This window comes from Thalassophryne amazonica, chromosome 10, assembly GCF_902500255.1.
Source record: "Thalassophryne amazonica chromosome 10, fThaAma1.1, whole genome shotgun sequence".
NCBI classification, from domain to species: domain Eukaryota; kingdom Metazoa; phylum Chordata; class Actinopteri; order Batrachoidiformes; family Batrachoididae; genus Thalassophryne; species Thalassophryne amazonica.
The window spans coordinates 114,637,231-114,663,260 of record NC_047112.1 but is presented as its reverse complement, the minus strand read 5'-3'; the positions used below and the strand labels follow the sequence as shown (position 1 = coordinate 114,663,260).

General features: G+C 42.9%; 1 protein-coding gene across 2 annotated transcripts in view; it reads right to left on the bottom strand.

Moving 5' to 3' along the window:
• The window catches only part of med8 (mediator complex subunit 8), a 49,519-nt gene extending 34,843 nt beyond the window's left edge, over positions 1-14,676 (bottom strand). For both annotated transcript variants that reach the window (XM_034180732.1, XM_034180733.1), the window contains exons 1-2: positions 14,656-14,676; positions 776-897 (exon numbers count right to left, since the gene is read on the bottom strand). In XM_034180732.1, coding sequence (XP_034036623.1) covers positions 776-897; positions 14,656-14,664 — 131 coding nt within the window. In that variant the 5' untranslated portion in view covers positions 14,665-14,676. The remainder of the gene's footprint in view (positions 1-775; positions 898-14,655) is intronic.
• Positions 14,677-26,030: the final 11,354 nt, after the last annotated feature.

Here is a 26,030-nt window from a genome sequence, read left to right as displayed (position 1 = left end):
TGTCCCACCTTTTGTGCTTCTGTTTTTTTATTTCTTCTTCTCATTTGTTGTTTTGCGATTCTGTTCCAGGTTTACAGTTCTAACGTGATGGTCACAGTTACCTTGTTGTTTCACTTGTAATTCGCTTATGTCACTTTGTTTGCTCATGCTCCCTGCTCTCACGGAATCCTCACACCTGTGTGCAATCAGTGAACTTGTATTTAAGTTACCCTTTTGTTTTTGCCAGTTGCTGGTCGGTTAGCTCTGATTCCCCGTGTGTCTCCTGTTTTACTCTGCTGGTTTTCCTCCTCTCTGGGGCGTTAACCGTAACAAAAGCTGCATGTGAGCACAAGTGACATACCGCAGCATCCCTAACATCTTCGAATGCAGTTATTGAGGCTCCAATCTTGTACACAAGACTCAGCCCCCTAGTGGCCACAATCAGAATCAAAATGCACCAAAAGCTGAGTGTGTGCAAACTCTGAAAGAGGTGACCTCTGTAATGAAGTCTTTTCCAAGACACTGTGTACATAATGAGCACTCACACACTGAAACCCACACTGTCCAATTCATTCCTAGACTTGCCACCAGAAAACACAGAGACTGAGTCAATCTGGATATCGGGGATAATGTCTAAGAGTATTACTGCATCGAGAGAAACCTGCTTTATTGTCCAAAGTGAGCAGAACAACACTGTGTACGTTCAACTGAACATCACTCAGGAGATTCTCCTGAAGCTCAGTGGGACACAACGTTCTGACCACTACTCATAAATGATTTTAAATGCTTTACTCACCACGTTAACCGATCATACTCATTTTCTAACTTATAAACGAAACTGTGAAGAGCATTCTTGACATGTGCCACTCGAGAGATGAGTGATTCCACCGATGCCTCCAACTGCTTCTCTTCTCTTTGCTGAAAGACAAAAATTAAAAGTTCAAAACTGCAACCAAGCACACCCAACTATCAGATCACTGACAAAAGCCTTCTGTTTGGTGTTTAAGCTAGCTTACATTTGATAAAAACAAATTTGTTTACTTTCCCAAGCACATAAAAACAATTCTATGCCTCAATCCTATTGTCCCATACAGCCCTGAACCATCACAGACTGAAATGGGAAGTGAGTGTAGAAGGGTGTAAAGGGTGTGACGGGTGGAATAGTGTTGCATCGCTCACTGCCTGCTTGCATCGATTTTTTCCAAAGCACCTTGAATGCACCAAGGACAGTCCGAGACAGTTGTTTTTGAGGGTGTTTATTGAGAAAATGATTATTTCTCTACACTGACTGCAGACTGCAGCGGGTCTGTTTGAAGCAACGAAGCAGTGCTTCGACTCGCTGTTCACTGGTTCTCTGCTTCGCTGGTTTTCAGAGGCAACAAGTCCACTTGCGTGAGCACCAGCCAGTGCATAAACTGAAGCCGTCCATCAGGTAAAGGAAATAATAATAACTAGGACTGCAAGCAGTCATATATGGGCCCTTGTGTTCGCACCACTGTCTCCCCAGGTCACCGCAGCCCCTTGTGACCAGATGTGGGCAGGTGCATACAGGGGCAGACACTCATCACATAGTTCAAGTTTCAACCAAATCAGATAATGCATGAAGGAGTTATGACAAGTTGATGATTCATCCACCAGGGGGCGCTCAGAGCACAGAGGGAGCAGGTGTGTTCAGGGACTGACCCTCATCAGACATGTGAAGTTTAAAAATCAATCAGACAAAGCATGAAGGAGTTATCATGACTTGATGTTCCATGGCGAAGGGTCAAAATAGCGGCACCATAGCAGCCACACCCTTCGACATAGAAAAGAGCTTTTGATTAACTTTTGATCGGTATAGTCTTTGAATGATCTGGAAGAAATCTGAAGTGCATTGGACAAACTCTCTAGGAAGAGTTTGTTCAAAGACAATGTGTGCAAATCACACCAAAATGACATGGTAATTCATAATGGCCAACTTCCTGTTTGGAGTAGATCAATGGTGCAAGAGACTTTTTTGTACATCTATGCAAGTCACACATGTACCAATTTTCATCTCCCTACTCCAAAAAACCCATATGGGGAGGGGTTATTGAAAGTTGCAAGGGGGCGTTATAGAGGCATTTTGCTCCGCCCCTGGGTGACGCCCCTATCACATATAAGAGATTATCATTTGTGATCTGTGTATCAATTTTCATGATGATATGAAAAAAATTAAAGCCATCAAAAGGAATAATGTATTTTAATGGCGAAGGATCTATATTTGGCACACCGCCACACAGACACCATTACTCGTCGCTTCACAGCGATCATCACATACATTCACCAACTTGTTCTGCATGTTTTAGAAGTGGAATGAAATTGATGGGGTTAACTATGTGACATCAGTACCTGTTAAAGTATACATAGGACTTTTCCTCTTACCACCGGGGGCGCCATGACTTAGGTGGGAAGTTAATATATGGCAATCTTCAGGGAGGAGCCCTCATCATGTCCAGCAAGTTAGAAGGATCTACGATGAAGTATGTGGGCGTGACAGCCGTTCGAAGTGAAACAGCGTGTTCTGAAACGCTCGCCAAAGTTTGTGGAATCCTTGCAGCCATGTCTTCAGACCTACAGAAATTCTTTTGATAACTTTTGATCAGCATGGGGTCCTGATGATGTGTACCAAATTTGAAGACAATTGGATGAAATCCCTATGATGTGTTTATTCATATATAAGTAGTGGAAATTGCCAAAAAGGCAAAAATTACCTCAAATTCGAATCTTTAAATCAAAATGGCCGACTTTCTTGCGCACCCCAGCATGGTAAATATTTTTTCATGAGGCTATAACAAAAATACCAATGGGGATGGCTTTTTTGAAAATTTGTAGGGGGCACTATTTCGCTGCCTGACTGGAAAAATCAATAAGGGCCATTGGGCAACGTCTTTAATCCTCTACTGCTCCCGATGTGTAGTGTGCGCCTTGTATAGCAGCACCCTCACATCGGGGTGAATGTGAGACATTATTTGTAGAGCCAGACCGATATATCGGCCGGCCGATATTATCGGTCGATATAAGCCCTTTTCAAAGTACTCACTATCAGCCGAAAGTTTACCGAATGAACGCAGATAATTTCTCATAAACAGAACAGTTACTGAAATAATGTTTGTGTCGGCAATGTAAAATGTCCTTGCACCGTTTGTCCAGTACATGGAGCTCTGACTCCATTCAACTGAGAGCTGCTTACACCCCTGCTTAAATGTGTTCATCACCGGCCCCCGAGTTTTGAGTTGTTTTTTTTTGTAATATTATTTTGTCTTTTCCTTAGAGATTAATGCAACTCTGCATAGATTTTTTTTGTACTAGACAGTTCTTTGTTACTAACATACTACAGGGTCTTGTGAAAAGAATCTTATTTTACTGTTACAAATATGATAGTTTCCTCACGTTATATCGTGTTTTCTTGTTAAAATGTTCTACTAGCACTAAAACCAACCTCTGCTTGCACTAAGGTTGTTTGAAAGCTTTTTGTTCTTGAAAGTTGCAAAATAGAAAAATAAAGGAGTGTTGTGAAAATAATGCTTCCTTAGTGTTTGTGTTTCTTTCCTCTCACAGTTACTTGTCTGCAACTGAAAAAGTTTTTCTACCTGTAATATAACCTATATCTAAGTTGCAGCAACAAAAGGTACAAGACCAGATGTATTTCACAACTCTTTTTAAGGATATGTATTTGCTAATTTCACAAAGGTTAAATTCTTGATTGCATTTTTTGAACGTGAAAATTCTTCTGTTATAAAGTTAATCAATATGAGGACAAAGCTTCAGCTTTTAGCTCTAACCCTTTTTTTTAAGGGTCCAAAAAAGGACATTTTATTCATAAAAAAAACAAAACAAATAATAATATCGGCTGATTTATCAGACATGGGCAAATCAGCCGATTTATCAATTATCTGCATTTTTTTCATCCAAATATCGTTATCGGCATCGGCCTCAAAAAAATCCATATCGTCGGGCTCTAATTATTTGTAAAGCGCTTTGATACAGATGGAAAACCACTATATAAATGCAGTCCAATTACCCCCTCCTCTCCTCCCACTCAGCAGTAAACAAAGCAGAGAGCAGGCACCACTAGAGAGGTTTCACAGACATGGTTTCTCTCCGGTATCAGAAAATCCCACAGGTTGGATCAGGAAATTTCGATCCGCAAATCGTAGATACCGGGTTCTGATACCAATCGGGGACTGGATCGGCCCCAACCCTACGCAAAAGCTTTGGGGAGGGGGAGTGGGGGGTCGAGTGCCTTAATTGAGAATGTGGCATCAACTCAGAACATGGCGCCATTTTAGTTCCAACTGCAGTGAACTAGTGAATGAACCTTTAATGTTTTCAACATTTCTGTAAATCATTTAACCACATACTCGTACAGCAAAACATCCAGGTACAAGTGCTGTCAAAATAAATATAGTTAAGCTACCAAATTTACATAAATGTACAATTTATGATTATTTATTTAATTAATTTAAAGTCTGATTTATGCAGTTGCAGCTAGGGATGGGTATTAAGATTTTATTGATACCATTATCTATTCCACTTAGATCCGATTCCTTATCGATACCTCTTGTGAATTTTCTGTGTATTAAAAGTAGGCATAAATATCTTTCCATACCTCTGAGCTGAGCTCTTGCAGCTGACTGTGCTGCACGTCAGGATGTAATTCATCAAGAATGCAGGACGTCTCATTTTGGGAGGAAAAAACGTTTTAGTCGATTATAGTTTACTGTGTGTATTACAGCGTTTGGAAAGAGGTGTCATCTTATTTAAAGCGCCGATTCCCTTTGAAATTATTAATTCCGGGTTGACACTGTCTCGACAGACAGCCGCACAGCGTTTGGAGCTGTGCCAAGGGAACAGAGGATGATTCCCGCTTCTTAACTGCAACAACGCAGGAGTCCCAGTTAGTGACTTTAATCCACACAAAAGTAGGGATGGATATCAGGAACCAGTTCTTTTCGGGTATCGTTAAGAAATGATTCAATCCACCAACATCAATAGCCTTTTTGCTTAACGATTCCCTTATCGGTCCTTCAGAGTGGCTGTTGTTTTTGGGGATGTTCTTCAGGAAAATGATAATTTCTCTACATTGATTACAGACCCACTGCAACCTTTTCTACAGTGTGGCTTTGCGTTGAACCTTGAACCAATGAAGCAGTGCTTCGATCTGCTGCTTCATTGGTTCTTTGTTTTATTTCACTTTATCTTAATTTTTCCCCGTAAAGAGCATATGTCTGTGAGTAATACTGACCTTTTTTATATTAAACCGACCTGTTATGGTCTTCTGAAACAGTTGATAGATGTATTTTATAACTTAAAAACAGGACCAATGCTAACGTGTTAGCATGTCTGTGGCTTTTTCAAAGTTAAAGGTAGCATTAAGCTGTTCGCATCTCAGCACGTTTGTTTGCATTTGTTTTCTGTATAATAATTAATGGCTCAGCATTTGTTGTCATAAAAGAGTCAAATGTAATATTTTTTATTTCTATATTAATAATAATAATAATAATAGCAACAATATTGGTAATAATAACTAATAATGCTACAATACAATTTTAGAGAAAGAGACAAAAATAACCAGATAAAACAAAACAACAGAAAAGATAAAACCAACTAACAATGAACATAAATAAATATTGAAATAAATAAGTGTTTCTTGTGAACACCTAGTGACTTTTACACCTCCACTTCATCCCTGTTTGAGTTTAATGACAATATTTTTTGGTCAAACCATATTTTCAATTTGTTAATTTCCTCAGTGATTTCCTCCAGAACTATTTTCCAAGCTAGAAAACGGCTGCATCCTAGTAAGAGCAGAATACTACTGGAATGAATTTGAATAAGGAAAGTTGTTTTTTTTTCCCCTCACTAAATGGATGCTACACTCACCGCATTGTCTGGAATAGTCCCAGATTGCATTTCAGAGCTTCTAGAATTCAGACATTTTTGTGCAGGTGGTGTTGTGGGGGTAAGTTTGGGTTTCAGCTTTTTTTTGTTTTTCACCACTTTCACCCCTGAATGTCAATCGTGAGTCACTTTGTGCAGATTAAAGTCACTAACTGGGACTCCTGTCTTGTTATGAGAAAGAAACGAGAATCGTCCTCCGTTCTGTTCACACAGCTCCAAACGGTGCGCGGCTCTCTGCCAAGTCAAATTAAAACGATAGAGTCCAGTCGGAATTAATAACTTCAAAGCGAAACACCGTTCAAATCAAATGACACCTCTTTCCAAACGTTATAATACAAACAAATTGTAATCGATCAAAACATTTTTTTTTCCTCCCAAAATGAGACGTCCTGCGCTGACGTGCCGCAGCCGTCTGAGCTCAGCTCAGAGGTACAGAGAGACATTCATGTCAAAATGTCTGAAAGGAAATGCTTTTGACAAAAACTACAAATTTTATTTATTTTTAATTTATGTCCAGAGATCAAGGATCCAGTGACCAATTTAAAATGTTGACATAGAAAACCTGTAAAGCCTACTTTTAGTACACAGAACATTCACAAGAGGTATCGATAAGGAATCGGCTCGATAATGACATCAATAATGGCACTGATAGATAAAATCTTATCAATACTCATCCCTACACAAGTGATTCACGATTTACATATTTTAATGGCTTTGAGAGGGGTTAAAAAGCAGACGTTCCGCTTCTGAAGAGCAGCGAATCAAATAACCAATGAGCTAGCGGATCGAAGCACCGCTTCATTTGTTCAAGCTTCAAAATGGAGTCGTGCTGCAGAAGCGGTTGATCACAGACCCTCTGCGGGGTCTGCAATCAACGTAGAGAAATAATCATTTTCCAGACAAACACCCTCAAAAACAACGGCCGCTCTGAAGGACAGATAAGGGAATCAAAAAGGCTACTGATATCGGTGGATCAAACCATTTCTTAACGATACCCAAAAAGAACCAGTTCTTGATACCCAACCCTAGTTGCAGCTCTGTAACTACGGGTCATGCACTGTCACGTGTGACAGTTGTAAAGTTCTCCGTCTCTGGATTATGCTTTATTATGGACTAATCTGACCCTCAACAAGCTGTACATTTTCCTCGTTTACCAACTTCGTGCTGTAAGAGAGCGAGAGTGTGAAAAGGGGGGTGAGACTAACGCACAGGTTGAGTGTGCAGTGTCGGGACAAACCATTCGAAAAATGGGGTGTCCACTAGGGATGCACCGATCCACAATTTTTCACTTCCGATCCGATCCCGATACCTGAATTTGGATAACTGCCGATACGGATACTTTTCTGATCCAATACCAGAGCTCTGTTTGCTTTAATATTGTTATTATCATTATTGTTGATTTTATATGAGGATTTTCTTAAAAAGGAGACCTGTAAGTTGAGCTACAATTTGCCTGAAGGCGCATCTAAGATGAAAGCCTAATTTTGATGTTTTGGTGAAAGAATTAAGTACTTTTTTTATAGACTTTTGTTGCCTTATTTTTATAGACTTAAAAAGAAAAGACAACACTGTCTATCTCTCCTTCTCAAGATTCAATTTCATTGGAGGTTTACTGATATGGGGGACATATGTTTACACTGTCAAAGCAAGTGTTACAGAGTAAAAATTAAAAATTCAATTTTGATTTATTTTCATTTATATCGCTCCAAATCACAACCGAGTTGCCTCAAGGCACTTCACACAAGTAAGGTCTAACCTTACTAACTAAAATTAAGTCCCGTCTCTCTGCCTGTCTCTCTCCCTCTCACCGTCTGTCTCCCTCTCTCTCTGTCTGTCTGTCTCTCGCTCGCTCCCTTTCTCTCTCCCTCCGTCGCTCTCTCTGTCTTTTGCTGTTTTGTGCTGCGCAAACTTCAAACTTTTTGGAAACACGAAGCCTTTCAACTGTAAAAATAAGTGTATCATCAGCGATGCTCACGCGCAGGATTTTACTGGAAATTATTTCCCATTCAACAGACAGAACCTCTGTTCACTGCCCTCCTCGGCTGCACGCTGAGCTAGCTTTTCATAGCGTTTTACAGCCTTGGGACAGTGAAGTGGCTAATTATTTAGCACACATTTTTCGGAAAATCCGTGCACGACAGACAGACAATGAGTGTGAGAGCCGAGCAGATACTTGCCGCTACTCGCAGCTAAAACACTGCGGAAGAGAGCTCTCTCAAACAGGGTAAGACTAACACATGGGTTGAGTGGGCAGGGTCAGCATAAACCATTCAAAAAATGGGGGTGGTTGAGTGTGCAGTATCGGCACAAACCATTCGAAGAAAGGGGATGTCAGCGCTCGGTGGCAAGTATGCTGTGGCCGAAAACAGCCGGTGTCAGGGGCTCAGCACTCACACCGTGTCCCGATAAGATGACCTACATGTCGCTTGTATGTGCAGCTTGTCTTGCTGCTCCAACAAAATAGCTAGAAAGATCTGTGGGGAAATGACATATTTCCCCCACAGATATGTAATTTCTTGCTTATTTGAAATATACCCAAGATTTTACTTTCTAGGTAGTCCTTGCATTTTCTTCTTTTTGTTTTGTAATTATTAATTCATATGCCTCTGTATTTTGACAACACGTTTATGAAAATGTATAGTCCCTACAAGACGTATGTTTTTCTATATTGTTTTATTGTGTCCAAAAAAAAAAAAAATCTTGTCTTGCTGACGGCCACAAGCTTCAGGAAAGAAGAACCAGGGCTGTGAATCCTGCGGAATGACATGAACTGAGTGCCATACACTTATGGTAATTCACATTAGAAGGGGAATTTCCCAACTTCAAAATTTTACTGTATTGTTTATTCTCTGTTTCTAAGAAAAAAAAAATCCCTCATTTTTTTCTGCTGTCAAGGACGATAAACTATTTTCTTTTACAGAGTGGCTATATGCCCAACCGCTGGCTCAATAAAGTAAATATGCGAGCATATACACCCAACCACAACCAACCAATGAGCGCGCTTGTAAGCTCACTTCCAGTTTCAACAGGAGGGAAAAAAGCGGATATTTTTTCACCGGCTGTGGGAGGGTTCATACCCCGCGGAGGGGCTGTGATCTAAAGCGGTTCTGTTTGGATCATCACACCCAGGGAACTGTGTCAAAATAACACCATCTTACAGCCAACAAGCAGCATTTTGTTCAAAAACTTGTCGTCGTTAACAGGCTTCTGTTCAAAATGCTTATGAAGTTTGTCTGTTTTGATCCATTGCGGTGTTTTAAGATAACAAACTTTATTGATCTCACAGAGGGGAAATTTACATGTTACATCAGCTCTTAAAAACACACAAGATGGGTGCAGGGTGCGCGCGCACACACACACACACGAAGTCTGTTAGAAAAGTATCCGACCTTTTTATTTTTTGCAAAAACCTGATGGATTTGAATCACGTGTGCTTGCATGAGCCAACCTTGAACCTTCATGCGCATGCGTGAATTTTTTCACGCCTGTCGATTGCGTCAGTTGCTGGCAAGCAGCCTTTGTGTGAGGACGTGTGTTGTGCTCTTGGCGGATTTTCATTGCAAGGAAAATGGCTGAACGACTGGAGCATCACTACTGCATCAAATTTTGCCAGAAACTGGGCGACAGCCAGGTGGAAACCATTCGGATGATTCAGACGGCTTTCAGTGGCTTTTCAGTCGTGCGACTATCAGAGAAATTGTGGAAGAGGTGGGCATCATTTTTCGGAGTCCAGCATGTCCTGAGAGACTTCAACACGGAGTTGCTTTTGCTCCACTGTTAGCAGCTTCGGCACGAATTTCACCGCCACTCTTTTCATGGCCAAATCTCCTGTTACAGTGGAATGTGTCGAAATGTGCTGATGTCCACCTCTTCCGCAATTTCTTGAATAGTCACACAACGGTCCCGCATCACCACAGTGTTCACTTTGGAAATGATCTGGTCATTTCAGCATGTTAATGGCTCTCCACTAGGGCTGCAACAAACGATTATTTGGGTAATCGATTAATCTGATGGGGTTTCGACACGATTAATCGATTAATCGGATTAGCTGGGAATTTTTTTTAAATGTGCCAGGGAAACAATTTTTCTCTCCTTCCATCCAACAACAGAACATTATTTGAAAACTTAAAATAGTTGAAAATCAACAAATTGTCAAATGTCCCTTGGCTGTTGAAATATAAAATAAAGAATAAAACAGTTTATAATAAAGAACAAAAATAACTATTTCAAATGGCATTGCTTTATCAAAGGGCTGAGTTGCCATAAAACAACACTGAAACATACAGATGTTATAAAATATATGGTGAAAAAAAAGAGGTATTTTTTAGAGATGTACCGAATCCTGATTTTTAAGGTTCTACCCAATACCGAATCCACTGCTTAAGATTTGGCCGAATCCGAAACCGAATCCTACCCTGATCATCAGCTAGTACATCATAATGCAATGAAAACCATTGCACAGTGTATTTCCTTTCCTTAACAGTAAGATAAAACATAGGCGATAACTTCTACCATTATTTTTTTTTATTTGAATATAGTCACACTTACAGAACACCACTGAAATGTTAAGCTTAAAACCATTCAGTGTACAGGCTACAGGTGTTCTGTTCATTCCAAAGAAGAAAGAAAGCGAGCAAAAAGGTTATCTTCTCTTAAGCCTGGTTCACACGACAGGATTTTAAAATTATCTTTAGGTTTCCAAAACCTGAGAGACCACACATGTGAAGATAAAAAAACCATGGCTCTAACAGGTTTGGTGGTACAGTGTGTGGTGTTCAGCCACACGGTAAGGACAACACCGCCACACACGAACAGATTTCACGCACGGACATTCACAGCTCAGACAGGAAATCTCGCAAAATCTCTCGAGATTAAACGTGACTTCAGAGTAAACAAACAGATATACTCTGTGGACTATTTAAAACAGAGGGGAAAAAACAATACAAAAAGAAAAAGAAAAGGCGTTCTTTAAAGTAGTGGAGACAGCGTGACCACCGGACTGTCTGGTAAGTCAGAACAGCTGTTTTGATTTTATTTTCCGCTCCGTACATCCAGTACCTCGCTTTCTGATTGGCTGAACGTCACATTCAGCAGGCTGTGTACTTGTTTTGGTCGGACGACAACACACACACTGCGATATCGAGTCAAAAAAATCCAACATGTTGAATATCCCCGATTTGCGATCGGAGTGCTCCTGATGCCCTTCCAAGCAGATGAGAGCGCTCTGAACACACCACACACAGCAGGAATATCTGATAAGATTATCTTTAGAGTCATCACGATTGTAGGGGCGTCCTTAAGATTGTCGGAAGGGGAAGATCGGGACCGATATCGGCCTAATTATCCTGCTGTGTGAACCCGGCCTTAAACATTAACTACGTAATCATGTTGTGCTTACGCGCGGTCGGATTCGGTTCGGTTGGCGCTCTAGGGTTCGGCCAAAACCGAACCCCATCAACAAGGCCAATGTTCGGCCGAATCCGAAACTGAATCTTGGATTCGGCACATCTCTAGTATTTTTATTGCTGCAAATGAGCAATTAGCATAACCAGTTAACCATAAAACCTAAATCAAAAACTGTAGCCTGACTCATTATATGTGCAACATTCTCTATATAACGTGTAAACTATGTGGTCATTTCACAATGACACACGTGACTCATCCCACATCTCTGTCTGTCTGTCTCTCTGTCTGTCTGTCTGTGAGGGAACGAGAGACTCTTCACTCTCATACCGTATTTGAGCAAACTTTGGAAACATGAAGGCTTTCAACTGTAAAATAAAGCCTATAAATAAATTTCTGGAGCTATACAAGCAGAAGCAGCTCGTTTTATGTGAAGACTTTGACAGAGTTTTTTTGTGTTGCAGCGCTGCTCGGCTCTCTGTCTGCGGGGGAGGGGGAGCGGCCAGTTCTGCACAGCCTGGCTGGATTTTAGAAAAACTACCTGATAGCACTGCCAAACTACCTGTGACGGCGCTGTCAGAACACTGTGGCGCGGCGTCGTTGTTCCATTGTCTGGGGAGAACTCGGTGTTATCATGTTTTCTGATTGTCTGCTGCATGGAGTGTGGCAGGAAAAACCGAAGACGCTTTCTCGCGAGGTGCGAGAAGAATTTGAACGTTTTAAACCAAAAAAAATAAATAAAAAAATGCCACCTGTCCAGTCGGACAACGATTTAGAGCTATTACTTGTCCGATTTTACACTAGTCCCGGACAATCGGACAAGCGTTAATGTCGATGGTAGGACTTTGACAACATTAATTAATAGACTGTCGGTGCTGTTACTGTTCTTTTTCTTTTTCTCTCACTCTCTGCCCCTCACCTCACTGCTCTGGGAGACGTGCAGACAGCCTGAGCCTGACTAGCAGACAGCCTGAGTCTGACTAGATCCAACCGTCAGGCTTCATATCACTGCCTGACTTGTCATACTGAGACGTTACAACTGCTTACACAAAAATAAACAAACATTTGTTAACTTACCCAGACACTGAGCTCTCCCCTTCCTCGTTGATGACTCCGATATGCTTTCATTTGAGATGCTGCATCAATACCGTCGTACTCCCGTGCCATGCGAGGTCCGACTTGCAAATGTTGCAGTTAACAAGCGTCTTTGCATTGTTTAACGTAAAGTGCTCCCACACTTTTGAAGTCTTAACTTTCTTTTGTCTACTTGCATCTGCCATATTCTAACTGTGTAGTTCGGGGTGGCCAAGTTCAGTCCTCGAGAGCCACCTTCCTGACACTCTTAGTTGTCTCCCTGCTCCAACACACCTGAATCCAATGAAAGGCTCATTAAAAGTCTGCTAACGAGCCTTTCATTGGATTCAGGTGTGTTGGAGCAGGGAGACAACTAAGAGTGTCAGGAAGGTGGCTCTCGAGGACCGAACTTGGCCACCCCTGGTGTAGTTCTACGAAACAGAGTCTGATCTGCTTTGTGCACTGGTCGCTACTGGCGTCAGAAGTGGCCAGCAGCTTCTGACGTCATACTCGCTCGACACAACGCATCGATGACGCAATGTGTTGCCAACGACTGTTGTCATCGAATTTTATCGATTTTATCGATTCGTTGCTGCAGCCCTACTCTCCACCATTGTGCGGAAGTCTTTAAACAGGTTGTACCGCTCCTTAATCTGTGTGATGCCCATAGGATCGTCACTAAAAGCCGCCTGAATCTTCCGAATGGTTTCCACCTGGCTGTCACCCAGTTTCTGGCAAAATTTGATGCAGTATCGCTGCTCCAGTTGTTCTGCCAGTTTACTTGCAATGAAAATCCGCCGAGAACACAACACACGACCTCACACAAAGGCTGTGTGGAAGCCTTATGGACAAGTTGGAACATGCCCTGCTGTTAAACAATTTCTCAGATACTCACTCAACTGAAAGCCACCAAAAGCCGCCTGGATTTTACAAATGGTTATCAACACAGAGGTGTTTTTCCTGTGGCGGGCGCACCGAGCCGACGCGCCAATCCGTCCGCACGTCTTTCATTAAAAACAAATCTCCTTTAACAGTGGAATGTCCGGATAAACTGCTGATTCCGACCTCTTCTGAAAGTTCTCTGTTCTCTCACGACGTCCTGGGTCAACAGAGGCTTAAATTTGGAGGTTTTCAGCTTGAAACAGGATGACGACGTCGCTTCGGAGCGCTGCGCGACGTCCTGCTCCGTGGGAAGTCCTTACAGCGATAGAAACAATTCAAAATCTCTCATCAGCTGTTAAAATTTACACTGAAAACCAGCTGAATTTCTCGAATGGTCTCCACTCGGATGTGCCTCACAGTTCTTGAAAAATTTTGATCAAGCACAGCGCCAATCTCTCAGCAACTTCTCAAAGGAATTCCGACGAGGGGGCTGGACCACTCCTTCCACAAGGCGTGCTCACAGGCGAATGACGTCACCGACAGGCGTAAAAAACTCACGCATGCGCACGAGGGTTCAAGCTTGGCTGATGTAATCACACGTGATTCAAATCCATATATAGTTTTTTTAATAAAACTGTTGGTTTCTTTTCTAATAGACCTCGTATATATAGTTTCACTGCAAAGCAGCCTTTATGAACAATTAAGTCCCATTAAAAAATAGTTTCTCATCTTTGACATCACTAAAAAAGTGATGAGGGAGGCATTTTATTATTATTTTGTTAGAAACAGCTTGCACATATAAGCGACAGTAGCCTAAAGTTTTCATTGCAAAGCAGCCTTAGGAACAATTAGCTCCCACCCCCAAACAAAAAAAAAGGTTATAATTGACACTGTTGTGAGAGGTATTTTTTTTAAGTTGATCATCCTTGACATCGATGAGGGATTTTACTGCCATAATTTTGGTTTCTGTATTTTATTTTGCATTATGCATATTTTACATGGTATTTGGGAGGTATTTTTTTCGCCATTGAGCGCTCGGTAAACGTCGGCCGTCTTCGGCCACAGCACAATCGCCACCGAGCGCTGACACCACGTTCCTCCGTTGTGTCGACACTGCACTCCGCGCGGGCGAGATTATAGAGATAAACAGTCCTCACATAATCATCTATCTGTGCAGTTAATGTCCTCACGGGTTAATCACTAACACGGGCTAAAAGCCATCAAATTATCAGAATTTTCAACATCGGGTGGGTGAAGTCCTCGCACTTAGCCTACTTACTAAAAGTGCGCATTAACTACAACCAAAAACCACAACTTTATCAACAACTAAACAGCATTATCGAAAAAGTAGATAATATGCTGTGAACCATATTTACTTTAAATTAACAGCGTTACCTGCATCATCGAAGAAGTAAAAAAAAACCCCTCAAACCTTGTTTCTTCTTCTTCTTCTTCTTCTTCTTGGGCTTGCTGATCTTCTTCTTTCTGTTCAATGCGGGTTCGGAACTCGTGTACTGGTGCATTACCGCCGCCGGAGTGTGGAACAGGAATTACAATCTGACCAAATTCAAATTCTAACAGCCCTGTCTCTTTCAGAAACGGAAAAAAACAAAAAAACAAAACAAAAAAACCCCCAAATGAATAAAAATTATACAGAACTTCTTTGCAATGTATTATGTAGAGCTAATGCCATTTTATTTACATTAAACTGAGAAAATAATCAGACTTGCTTGATGATATTGGGCAATGCAGATGCTCTGTGGTTTCTGGATTATTACAGTAGTCGCAGTTTCCATCAACATGTTTCTGCATTAAAACAAGGTATTGTTTCATTTTGTGTGACCAACTTGCAATGTTGTTATTGCCACTTCTTCCTGTTTGCACTTCCCCACCTTCCTTTGAATCTTGTACAAATGTCTCCCAGGAATGTTCATTACCCCAGATGTGTTGCCATTTATCAAACATTTTAGCCTTAATTATACTTCTTAATTCAGCTTTACTATACTTTACATCAATTTCAATTTCATTTTTTCTTCGAGCCTTCTTAGCATACTTGTCAACCAACTCCTTCCCCCCAGTGCAGTTTGAACTGGTTAACTAAAGGAAAGTTATTGTGACCGCAGGACCTTTGTGGCTGGGACAGCGGTAGGATCGTACCCAGACGGCTCGCACTAAAGACCATTCCTCTACCAGGTCAGCCAAAGGGGAAATCCCCGTTAGCCAAGCTAGCGGGAACGTCTTTTCAATCAGGACCCGGGACCTTCATCCCGCTACATCAGGGGTGGGCAATCATGTGCCATAAAGGGCCGAGACATTGCAGGTTTTCCTTGCTACCAGTCACCTTCACAGGTGATTTCATTAATGTTCAGGTGTCTCAGCAGGTGATTTCATTGATGACCAGGTGTTTATGTGCAGGGGAGAAGCTCATCAGCAACCCACCTGGTGAGGTGATTGGTTGCAAGGAAAACCTGCAGTGTCTCGGCCCTCGTTGCCCACCCCTGCGCTACATTATGTCTACCTGACCTTTTAAGATTGTTGACTAACTGTAAAATTTCCATCAAAATGTCGTTCCTTGACTCAGACTGGGAGGTCCGGAGGCCGACAATAGCTGAACTAGAGTCTGCGGCAATCACTGCATGCATACTGTACGTGTGCTACTCGCTTTCCATGTCAATGCCAACCATATGGCTACAAGCTCAGCAACGTGTATTTATTTTACCTATTGCTAGGCCCATCTCAGGAATAACATGTGCCACTACCTCCCTCTTATTTGTCCTTCATGAACTGTCTGCAAACATCATCACATCCTCAACTAGCCCTCAACTAGCCCTAGTAACCAAGGTGACACAGCTGGATATACCACAGTGGGGCTCAATTTTAGTGAACACACCCCCCATACATTGCACCTTTTCTTTTATTGTACAAACAAAGCTTTGGATTGGCGCAGTCCTCCTCTCCTGGCAGTCCCGTAAGACTGACTGGGTCATATGATATTCAGTATGTTGACATTGCCAATCATTAGTGATTGATCTCTGCTCCCCTCCACAGCATGTCTTTTTCCTGGTTCTCTCCCTCAGCCCCAACCAGTCCCAGCAAAAGACTGCCCCTCCCTGAGCCTGGTTCTGCTGGAGGTTTCTTCCTGTTAAAAGGGAGTTTTTCCTTCCCACTGTCACCAAGTGCTTGCTCACAGGGGGTCGTTTTGACCGTTGGGGTTTTTACATAATTATTGTATGGCCTTGCCTTACAATATAAAGCACCTTGGGGCAACTGTTTGTTGTGATTTGGCGCTATATAAATACAATTGATTGATTGATTGATACACCAGCACCAACTGATCCCTTCTCAGGTGCAGGGGCATCTTCCCCACCTCAACGTGGATTGTTGTCACTGGTGAAGTTTTCACTGCTCCACTACATATCCTCATTGCTTGGTTGTGTGTAACCTCTAATTATTACCTCCGGCAACGAAGTTGAGGCGAGATAAAAATTAGAGGTTATTGCCCCTGTTTGTTTGCTTGTTTGTTTGTGAACAGCCTGGAACCCGCAATTTTTCATATATCACTATGACATTTTTACAGAGGATTCATATCCTGATAGGCAAGAAATTATTCAGTTTTCAAGGTGATAGATGAAAGGTCAAAGTCAGGAAAATTCTTGGAAAATTGGAGAAATCCCTATCCTTTAACATTGTATGAATTTTCAAAAAATCATAACTCTGTGAAAAAAGATCAAATTTCTTACATATTTGACAGCATTATGTAGGATGGTATCCTTTACCAACTGACAAAGTTTGATCTGTAATCTGATCCAGATTACAGATTTTGTGGCCATTGAAAACCCCATTTAATGGAGTTCCCTGAATGGCTTCCCTGACCAACTGAAGGAGTCCTTCTGGGATATGCTATCTTGGAGGACTCCAAAGGCAGTTTGCAAGGTACCGACAGGCCCGAAGGGCAGCAGCCTCTGCTGTGGGGGAGGCAAAGCAGCAGGTGTGGGAGGAGTTCGGAGCAACCATGGAGAAGGACTTTTGGTCGGCACCAAGGTGCTTCTGGCGGACCGTGAGGCATCTCAGGAAGGGAAAACGGGGAACCATCCTAGCTGTCTACAGTAAGGATGGAACTCTGTTGACCTTAACTGAGGATGTAATCCAGTGCTGGAAGGAACACTTTGAAGAACTCCTGCATCAGACCGGAGCACCCTATATAGTAGTGGCAGAGCTGGAAGCTGATGGAGGATTTTCATCAATTTCCCTAGTGGAAGTCACTGAGGTAGTCAAACAACTCCGCAGTGGCAAGGCCCCGGGGGCTGATGAGATCCGTCCAGAAATGCTGAAGGCTCTGGCTGTGGAGGGATTGTCTTGGATGAGTAGTCTCTTCAACATTGCATTGACCTAACATTGCATTTGCCTAAGGAGTGGCAAACTGGGGTGATGGTCCCCATATTTAAAAAGGGGGACCAGAGAGTGTGTGCCAATTACATGGGCATCACACTACTCAGCCTCCCTAGTAAAGTCTACTCCAGGGTGCTGGAAAGGAGGGTTCGGCCGATAGTCGAACCTCTGATTGAAGAGGAACAATGTGGAATAAAGAGCTGGTCGTGGAACAACCGACCAGCTCTTTATTCTCACAAGGATCCTGGAGGGTACCTGGGAGTATGCCCACCCAGTCTACATGTCTTTTGTGGACTTAGAGAAGGCGTATGACCGGGTACCCCGGGAGATACTGTGGGAGGTGCTGCGGAAGTATAGAGTGAGGGGGTCCCTTCTCAGGGCCATCCAATCTCTGTACTCACAAAGCGAGAGCTGTGTTTGGGTGCTTGGTAGTGAGTCGGATTCATTTCTGGTGGAGGTTGGCCTCCGCCAGGGCTGCCCCTTGTCACCAATCCTGTTTGTGATATTCATGGACAGGATATTGAGGCATAGTCGGGGGGACGAGGTTTTCCGGTTTGGTGGGCTCAGGGTCTCATCACTGCTTTTTGCAGAGGATGTGGTCCTGTTGGCTTCATCGGCTGGTGACCTCCAACACTCACTGGATCAGTTCACAACCGAGTGTGAAGCGGCTGGGATGAGGATCAGCACCTCTAAATCTGAGGCCATGGATCTCAGCAGGAAACCGAGGGATTGCCTACTCCGGGTAGGTAATGCTGCCTTGCCCCAAGTGAAGGAGTTCAAGTACCTCGGGGTCTTGTTCACAAGTGAGGGGATGATGGAGAGTGAGATTGGCCGGAGAATCGGCGCAGCAGGGGCGGTATTGCATTCACTCTACCGTACTCTTATGACGAAAAGGGAGCTGAGCCAAAAGGCGAAGCTCTCGATCTACTTGTCAGTCTTCATTCCTACTCTTACCTATGGTCATGAGTGTTGGGTCATGACCGAAAGAACCAGATTGCGGGTACAAGCGGCCAAAATGGGCTTCATCAGGAGGGTGGCTGGTGTCTCCCTTAGAGATAGGGTGAGAAGTTCAGTCATTCGTTCATTCGTGGGGAGCTCGAGCAGAGTCGCTTCTCCTTCACGTTGAAAGGAGCCAGCTGAGGGGGTTCGGGCATCTGGTAAGGATGCCTCCTGGGCGCCTCCCAAGGGAGGTGTTCCAGGCACATCCATCTGGGAGGAGACCCCCAGGAAGACCCAGGACTAGGTGGAGAGATTATATTTCCACACTGGCCTGGGAATGCCTCGGGATCCCCCAGTCAGAGGTGGTCAATGTGGCACAGGAAAGGGAAGTCTGGGGTCCCCTGCTGGAGCTGTTGCCCCATGACCCAAATCCGGAAAAGCGGTTGGTGATGAGTGATCTTAAACAAACGTGCCTCAAACGGTCTCATATTTGAAGGTGAGGTGCAGACTGGAACTCACTATTGCGTGACAAAGTTTGAACCGGATCTGATCGGGATTGTGGATTTTGTGGACACTTGAATTTAATATTGAAAAGCCCGTTTGGTATACATTTTGTATTATATCTCAATCAAAAGTGCCTTAATCACTCTCATTTGTGACAATAAGGTGCAAACTGGCACTTTCAATGAACAGAGTAAGTTTGATCCATGCCTAATACGTATTGCGGATTTAGTGGATATTTGATTTTAATATGGAAAAGCCCCTTTGAGCTATATTTTTTATTATATTTTGGCTTATGAAAAGCCACTTCTAATAGAACTTTGACCTTGAAAATTTTTTTCCAAGAGAAAAATTTGTGGAATTGGAAACTAGTGTTGCCAGGGGTTTGTGCTCTATGAGCGTGGTGCTCTAGTCTAATAATGGTTTAGCAGCTGAACCATATGAACCATATATGGAAGATATCCTAGGATATCTCCCTCCAGTGGGGGGGTTGTTACCCAGGGGGAAAGATACATCATCGGGATCATCGGGTATTTCGAGTCTTATCACCAGACACCATGCTCTGGGCAACCCAGCCGGGGATGATCAGGCCCAGACTTGTGTCCATTTAGCTCACTTCATCACTCATCACCCCTCTTAATCTAGAGCCACCAAGAAGCTTTTTCAGCTGCTTCCAAGATGTTCTTGATGGATCTCTGTCTCTGCGGTTCACAGATGCCTAAAAGTCCTAGGACCCAGTATAAAGAACACCCTGCAAAGCTCCTACATCCCACTTCAAAAGGTTCACAGTGAGCCTTCCACCCCTGCTTCTGACACTCTGCTACCAGAGTCATATTTGCTCTGTTCCTTTCTTGTGTCTTTTCCATCCTGTTTTCCCAGGGGACTGTCAATTCCAGCAACACTACTTGGTCAGTTGCCTTGAACATCATAACCATGTCTTGTCTAAGAGTGGTAGTTGGTGGTGACCAGTTACCACTAGTGGTGGTGTCCGGGAACTTCAGCTGCCTGTCAAGATCAACCAAGATCAACTTTGTTTGTACCAGGGCTTCTCCATGGAACAAACAAAGTTTGCCAACAGAATCACCCCTCTCTCAAGGCCTTTGGGCAGCAGCTTAGGATGTGTTCCAGTGAGCCCCTCCTCTGGCAGAGCTGGCAAGTTGGTGTGTCTGCCAGGCCCCAAGTGAACAGGTTGGAAGGACATGGTAGGACATCATGTACCAAGTGGACCAAGAACTTGAATCTGTGTGGCTCCATTCTCCAACTCTAACCAGGTGATCTTCCTGATATGCTCCCACTTGTTCCAGGCTCCCTGTATGGTTATGTTCACCATTCTGCTGAAACGACTCTCCTCCACTTCCAGACGCACCTCCTCCTGGATGAGCTTTTGCTTGTCCTTTCCCCCAACCTTGCTATAGCACTGTTTTAGGATACTCCTGAGCCAGGCCTTCCCAGTTGCCACAGTGCCAACCAGAATATTATGGTGCATCGTCGCCTCTGCTCGGTTGACTGCCTCCTTGGCATGCCACTTCCTTACTGTTCTGACCTCCACTCCAGCTGAAGCCACCTTGGCATCAATGGAGTCTTGGTAGAGCAGGATCTTTTTGGCACTGGTGACCTTGAACTTCTCCTCAAGACTGCTAAATGGAAGCTGCAGCTTTGTGTTATGCCCATTAAAGAGCAATGCTGCTGAGACTACACAGCAGGCCCAGCCACCTGTGGAGAAAGTTATTTACCTTCCTCTCAAAGCTCTCCACAGTGGTAATCAGAACTTCATAGATGAGCAGTGGCCAGAGGAGTAGGGGCAGGATACCAATGTTGATATATCCAGACTTTAATTTTTCAGGACGGCCTGACCTGTCCACAGTGGAAAGATACAAGCTGAGGTCATTGTTGGTTGCTTGGCATGTGTCTGTGTCCTTAATGGTTGCCAGTGAAGAGTCTGCCCAAGCTCTTAAATGGCTTCTCTGTCACTGATGGAATTTTGGTGTCTTCCAAAGAGAAATGGAAATTATCCACTGCCTTGCCTTTCCTGAGGACCAGAGACCTTGGATTTTGCAGGCTTGAAGCTCATTCTGGCCAAAGTAATGAGCCGTTCAAGTCCTTGAAGGATCAACCTGCACCCAGGCACTGATGTTGTGGTAACCGTCAGGTCATCCTTACATGCTCTGATCAGAGGTTGCCGTGTGCGAGATTTGGACAGGGGGCCTGTGCACTCTACTTCCGCAGGTGTCACGAACATATTCAAGGCTAGTGGGAGCACGGAAACAGAAATTAAACAACCAGTGATAATTCCCTTCATCGAGGTGATGCCATGCTGATGTTGATGTCCCAGACGGCACCCTGAGATTAAAGTTGTTATAATAGTTGAGGGTGAGGTTTAAATCTTCTCTCAAACATGGCATTTGGTCAGGGTCAATTCCACTAGCTTGTGTGGTATTGAGTCATAAGAATTTGCAAGGTGACAAAGTACTGCCAGGTCTCCTTTGCTCTCCTTCGTGCCTCCCTGAAGAGTTGAGTAATCACACCATCACTTTATTAGTTAGTTTATTAGTTGTTTATTAGTTTATTAGTTGTTCTATGCAACCTGGCATGCTAGGGACCCCTCCCTTCTGTACAGAGGTGTCTATAAAGTTGTTCTGTAGAACGTATCCAGTGAGCCATTCTATAAAGTTGTTCTGTAGAACGTATCCAGTGAGCCAGTTGGCAATGATCTTAAAGAAGGTCTTGCATTCCATACTGAGGAGTGAGACTGTCCTGAATTGCTCAGTGTTGCTTTCATTCTCCTCCTTAGAAATCCAAACCACCTATACCTCCAATACTGCAGCACCTTCCCTTTCATGCAGATCATCCTGAGAAGCCTCCACAGCCACTTCAGAAGTGTTGGGTACTTGTATGGCACTCCATTTGGACCTAGTGCTGAAGATGCTCTGGCTGATTTGGTGACCTCAGCCACCTCTTTTAGTGATGGTTCCTTGATGTTAAACAGGGTGTTGAGTTCAGGTGGGGAAATGAGGGCTGCACAGTGGCAAAGATCTTGATCACTCATATTGTTGCTGTAAGTACCGCTTATAAAATGGTTGATAGGGACAAGAGAGGTGACCACTGGACTTCTGCCCCAGCAGCTTCCTTGTGAATCCGAATGGGTTTGATTTGAAAGCACTGCATTTGTGAGCCTTCTCCTTACTCTTTTTCTTGTGCCACTCAGTACGCCAAAGAATAATCAGCCTTCCTCTAAACTCAACTCTGAGTTCTGCTAGAGCACACAAGTCTTTCTGTACTGGCTTGTGAGTGTCTTGACACCAAAAGTCTCTGACGCCATATTGACAGGAAGACTCTGGACATGCACTGTTTTTCAACAGCAGCCAGAGCAGTCTGGTTTGTGATTTCATTTCCAAGAACTCAACCGCTCCTCTCATTCTAGCTAAACAACTACTTACTCAATTACAACCCCAATTCCAGTGAAGTTGGGACGTTGTGGGAAATGGAAATAAAAACAGAATACAATGATTTGCAAATCCTCTTTAACCTATATTCAATTGAATACACCACAAAGACAAGATATTTAATGTTCAAACTGATAAACTTTATTGTTTTTGTGCAAATATCTGTTCATTTTGAAATGGATGCCTGCAACACATTTCAAAAAAGCTGGGACAGGGGCAACAATGCTCAAAGAACACCCATTTGGAACATTCCACAGTTAAACAGGTTAATTGGGAACCGGTGAGTGTCATGACTGGGTATAAAAGGAGCATCCCCAAAAGGCTCAGCCGTTCACAAGCAAAGATGGGGCGAGGCTCACCACTTTGTGAACAACTGAGTTAAAAAAAATACTCCAACAGTTTAAGAACAATGTTTCTCAATGTTCAATTGCAAGGAATTTAGGGATTCTATCATCTACAGTCCGTAATATAGTCAGAAGATTCAGAGAATCTGGAAAACTTGCTACACATAAGTGGCAAGGCCGAAAACCAACATTGAATGTCCGTGACCTTTGATCCCTCAGGTGGCACTGCATTAAAAACTGACATCATTGTGTAAAGGATCTTACCACGTGGGCTCAGGAACACTTCAGAAAACCATCTTCAGTTAACACAATTCGTCGTTACATCTACAAGTGCAAGTTAAAACTCTACCATGCAAAGCAAAAGCCAAACATCAACAACATCCAGAAACACCGCCGCCTTCTCTAGGCCCGAGCTCATTTGAAATGGACAGACGCAAAGTGGAAAAGTGTGCTGTGGTCTGATGAGTACACATTTCAAATTGTTTTTGGAAATCATGGACGTCGTGTCCTCTGGACAAAAGAGGAAAAAGACCATCCAGATTGTTACCAGCGCAAAGTTCAAAAGCCAGCATCTGTGATGGTATGGGGGTGTGTTAGTGCCCATGGTATGGACAACTTACACATCTGTGATGGTATGGGGGTGTGTTAGTGCCCATGGCATGGACAACTTACACATCTGTGATGGCACCATCAATGCTGAAAGGTACATCCAGGTTTTGGAGCAACACATGCTGCCATCCAAGCAACGTCTTTTTCAGGGCGTCCCTGCTTATTTCAGCAAGACAATGCCAAGACACATTCTGCACGTGTTACAACAGCGTGACTTCATAGTAAAAGAGTGCAGGTACTAGACTGGCCTGCCTGCAGTCCAGATCTGTTGCCCATTGAAAATGTGAGGCGCATTATGAAGCGCAAAATACGACAATGGAGACTCCGGACTGTTGAACAACTGAAGTTGTACATCAAGCAAGAATGGGAAAGAATTCCACCTACAAAGCTTCAACAATTAGATTAGTGTCCTCAGTTCCCAAACACTTATTGAGTGTCGTTAGAAGGAAAGGTGATGTAACACAGTGGTAAACATACCACTGTCCCAGCTTTTTTGAACCATGTTGCAGGCATCCATTTCAAAATGAGCAAATATTTGCAAAAAAAATAAGGTTTGTCAGTTTGAACATTAACTATCTTGTCTTTGTGGTGTATTCAATTGAATATAGGTTGAAGAGGATTTGCAAATCATTGTATTCTGTTTTTATTTACATTTTACACAACATCCCAACTTCACTGGAATTGGGGTTGTAAGTGTGAACTAGCGTGTTGTCCATGGGGATCCATGGGCTCTAGATTGGGTAGTGTTTATAAAATAGGTAGCTGACATTTTTCAAGGGTGGCAATAAATTAAGCAATTAGTTGGAATGATGTGTCAGTCTAGAATGTTTTAGAACTTAAGACCTCAACAATTTTTAGAAGAACTCAACCATTTTATTTCCTGGTAATTTTGTGTGGAGGCAAAATCTCAAACTTTGGACCTCTGGCTGTCTGTGGAAGGAGGTTGACTGTCAAAAGTAACAGGTTTATTATAGAAAGCGCTTTGGACACACCAAATGAACAGCATACAGCAAGTGTCTGAGCGTGTGTGTGAATCAGCACGTAGAGTGCACCCTTATGTACACATGTCAGGTGGTGTTTGTATGTAAGTTCTCATGAGCTCATCTCCCCAAACTGATAGTGGGAGCTATCTGAAAATGACTTCATCTGGAAACAGGTTGTGGAGAGACGAATTCCCACAAAAAATGTTTTGTCTCAAGGCTGCAGTTAGGCATCGATCAGAACAGACTCTGTGTCACTCTGGGTCAGACAGAAAATGTGGCTATCAATCGTTCTGAACAGTCTCTGGATTAAGCAAGAACATTTCACAGTGCATTCCCACAGTGATGAACACAATATCAAATAAACATGGCATCACATGAAGACAATTATTTTGTTTTTACATATGTAATTTTTAATGTTAATTTACTGTCTTAATGTATTTCTAAATTGTTTAGATTGTTATTATCATATACACACTATTATTATTAATTTTATTTCTTCTATTTTATCATTTGATTTTTAAATGGACCACAATGGAAATACAGTGGGGAAAATAAGTATTTGACCCCCTGTCAGTTTTGTAGGTTTTCCCACATATAAAGAATGGAGAGGCCTGTATTTTTTATCGTAGGTACACTTCAACTGTGAGAGACAGATAAAAAAAAAAAAAAAAAAAAAAAAAAAATCCAGCAAATCACATTGTATGATTTTTAAATAATTCATTTGCATTTTAACAGTGGGCAAAATCAAGAAACACTCACTGGAAAACAAAGTGTGGCAATGAGAAATCATACACAGGAAAGCACTAGAAATAATGAAGAAGAGGGGGAAAAAGCTCCACAACATTCAGGATACACATGGAAGGAACACTGGGGAATAAATACACATTGAAAGTATGTGTACTTGTATCCCACCTTGATGGGATACAGGTGAGGGTAAACATTAACTGGAAACAGGTTGAAGAGGATTTGCAATCATTGTATTCTGTTTTTATTCACATTTTACACAATGTCCCAACTTTGGAATTGGGGTTGTATCTCACTATGCACGCTGACGAAACATGTGACATCTACAAAAAGCACAACCTGCTTATTTGAGCCTATACCAACAAACTGTTTAAGGATCTGTGACCCACTCTTGGGCCGACTGCGCTGGAGATTGTTACTCTCTCACTAACCTCTGGATCTGTTCCTAAATGTTTCAAATCTGCAACCATTACTTAAGAAATCTAATCTTTACCCTGGTGTACTGAAAAACTACAGGCTGATATCAAATCCGTCATTTTGCTCAAAAATTCTGGAAAAAAAGTGGTAACGCAGCAGTCTGCTTTTCAGTCTGATTTAGCACCAGGTTCTCCACAAACATGAGTTGTGTGGGAGGAGAGGGGCGGCCGCATATCCGGCCGTGCCCCAGTCCAGTCACGAGCGGCTCTGCTCACCGGGCCCCCCCCTCGGGGGGGAGGCCCAGCTATCAGGGGCCAACCGAAAATCCACGGCGCTTCGGTATCGCTTCGTCTAGGCAGGATTCTGACTTAGAGGCGTTCAGTCATAATCCCACAGATGGT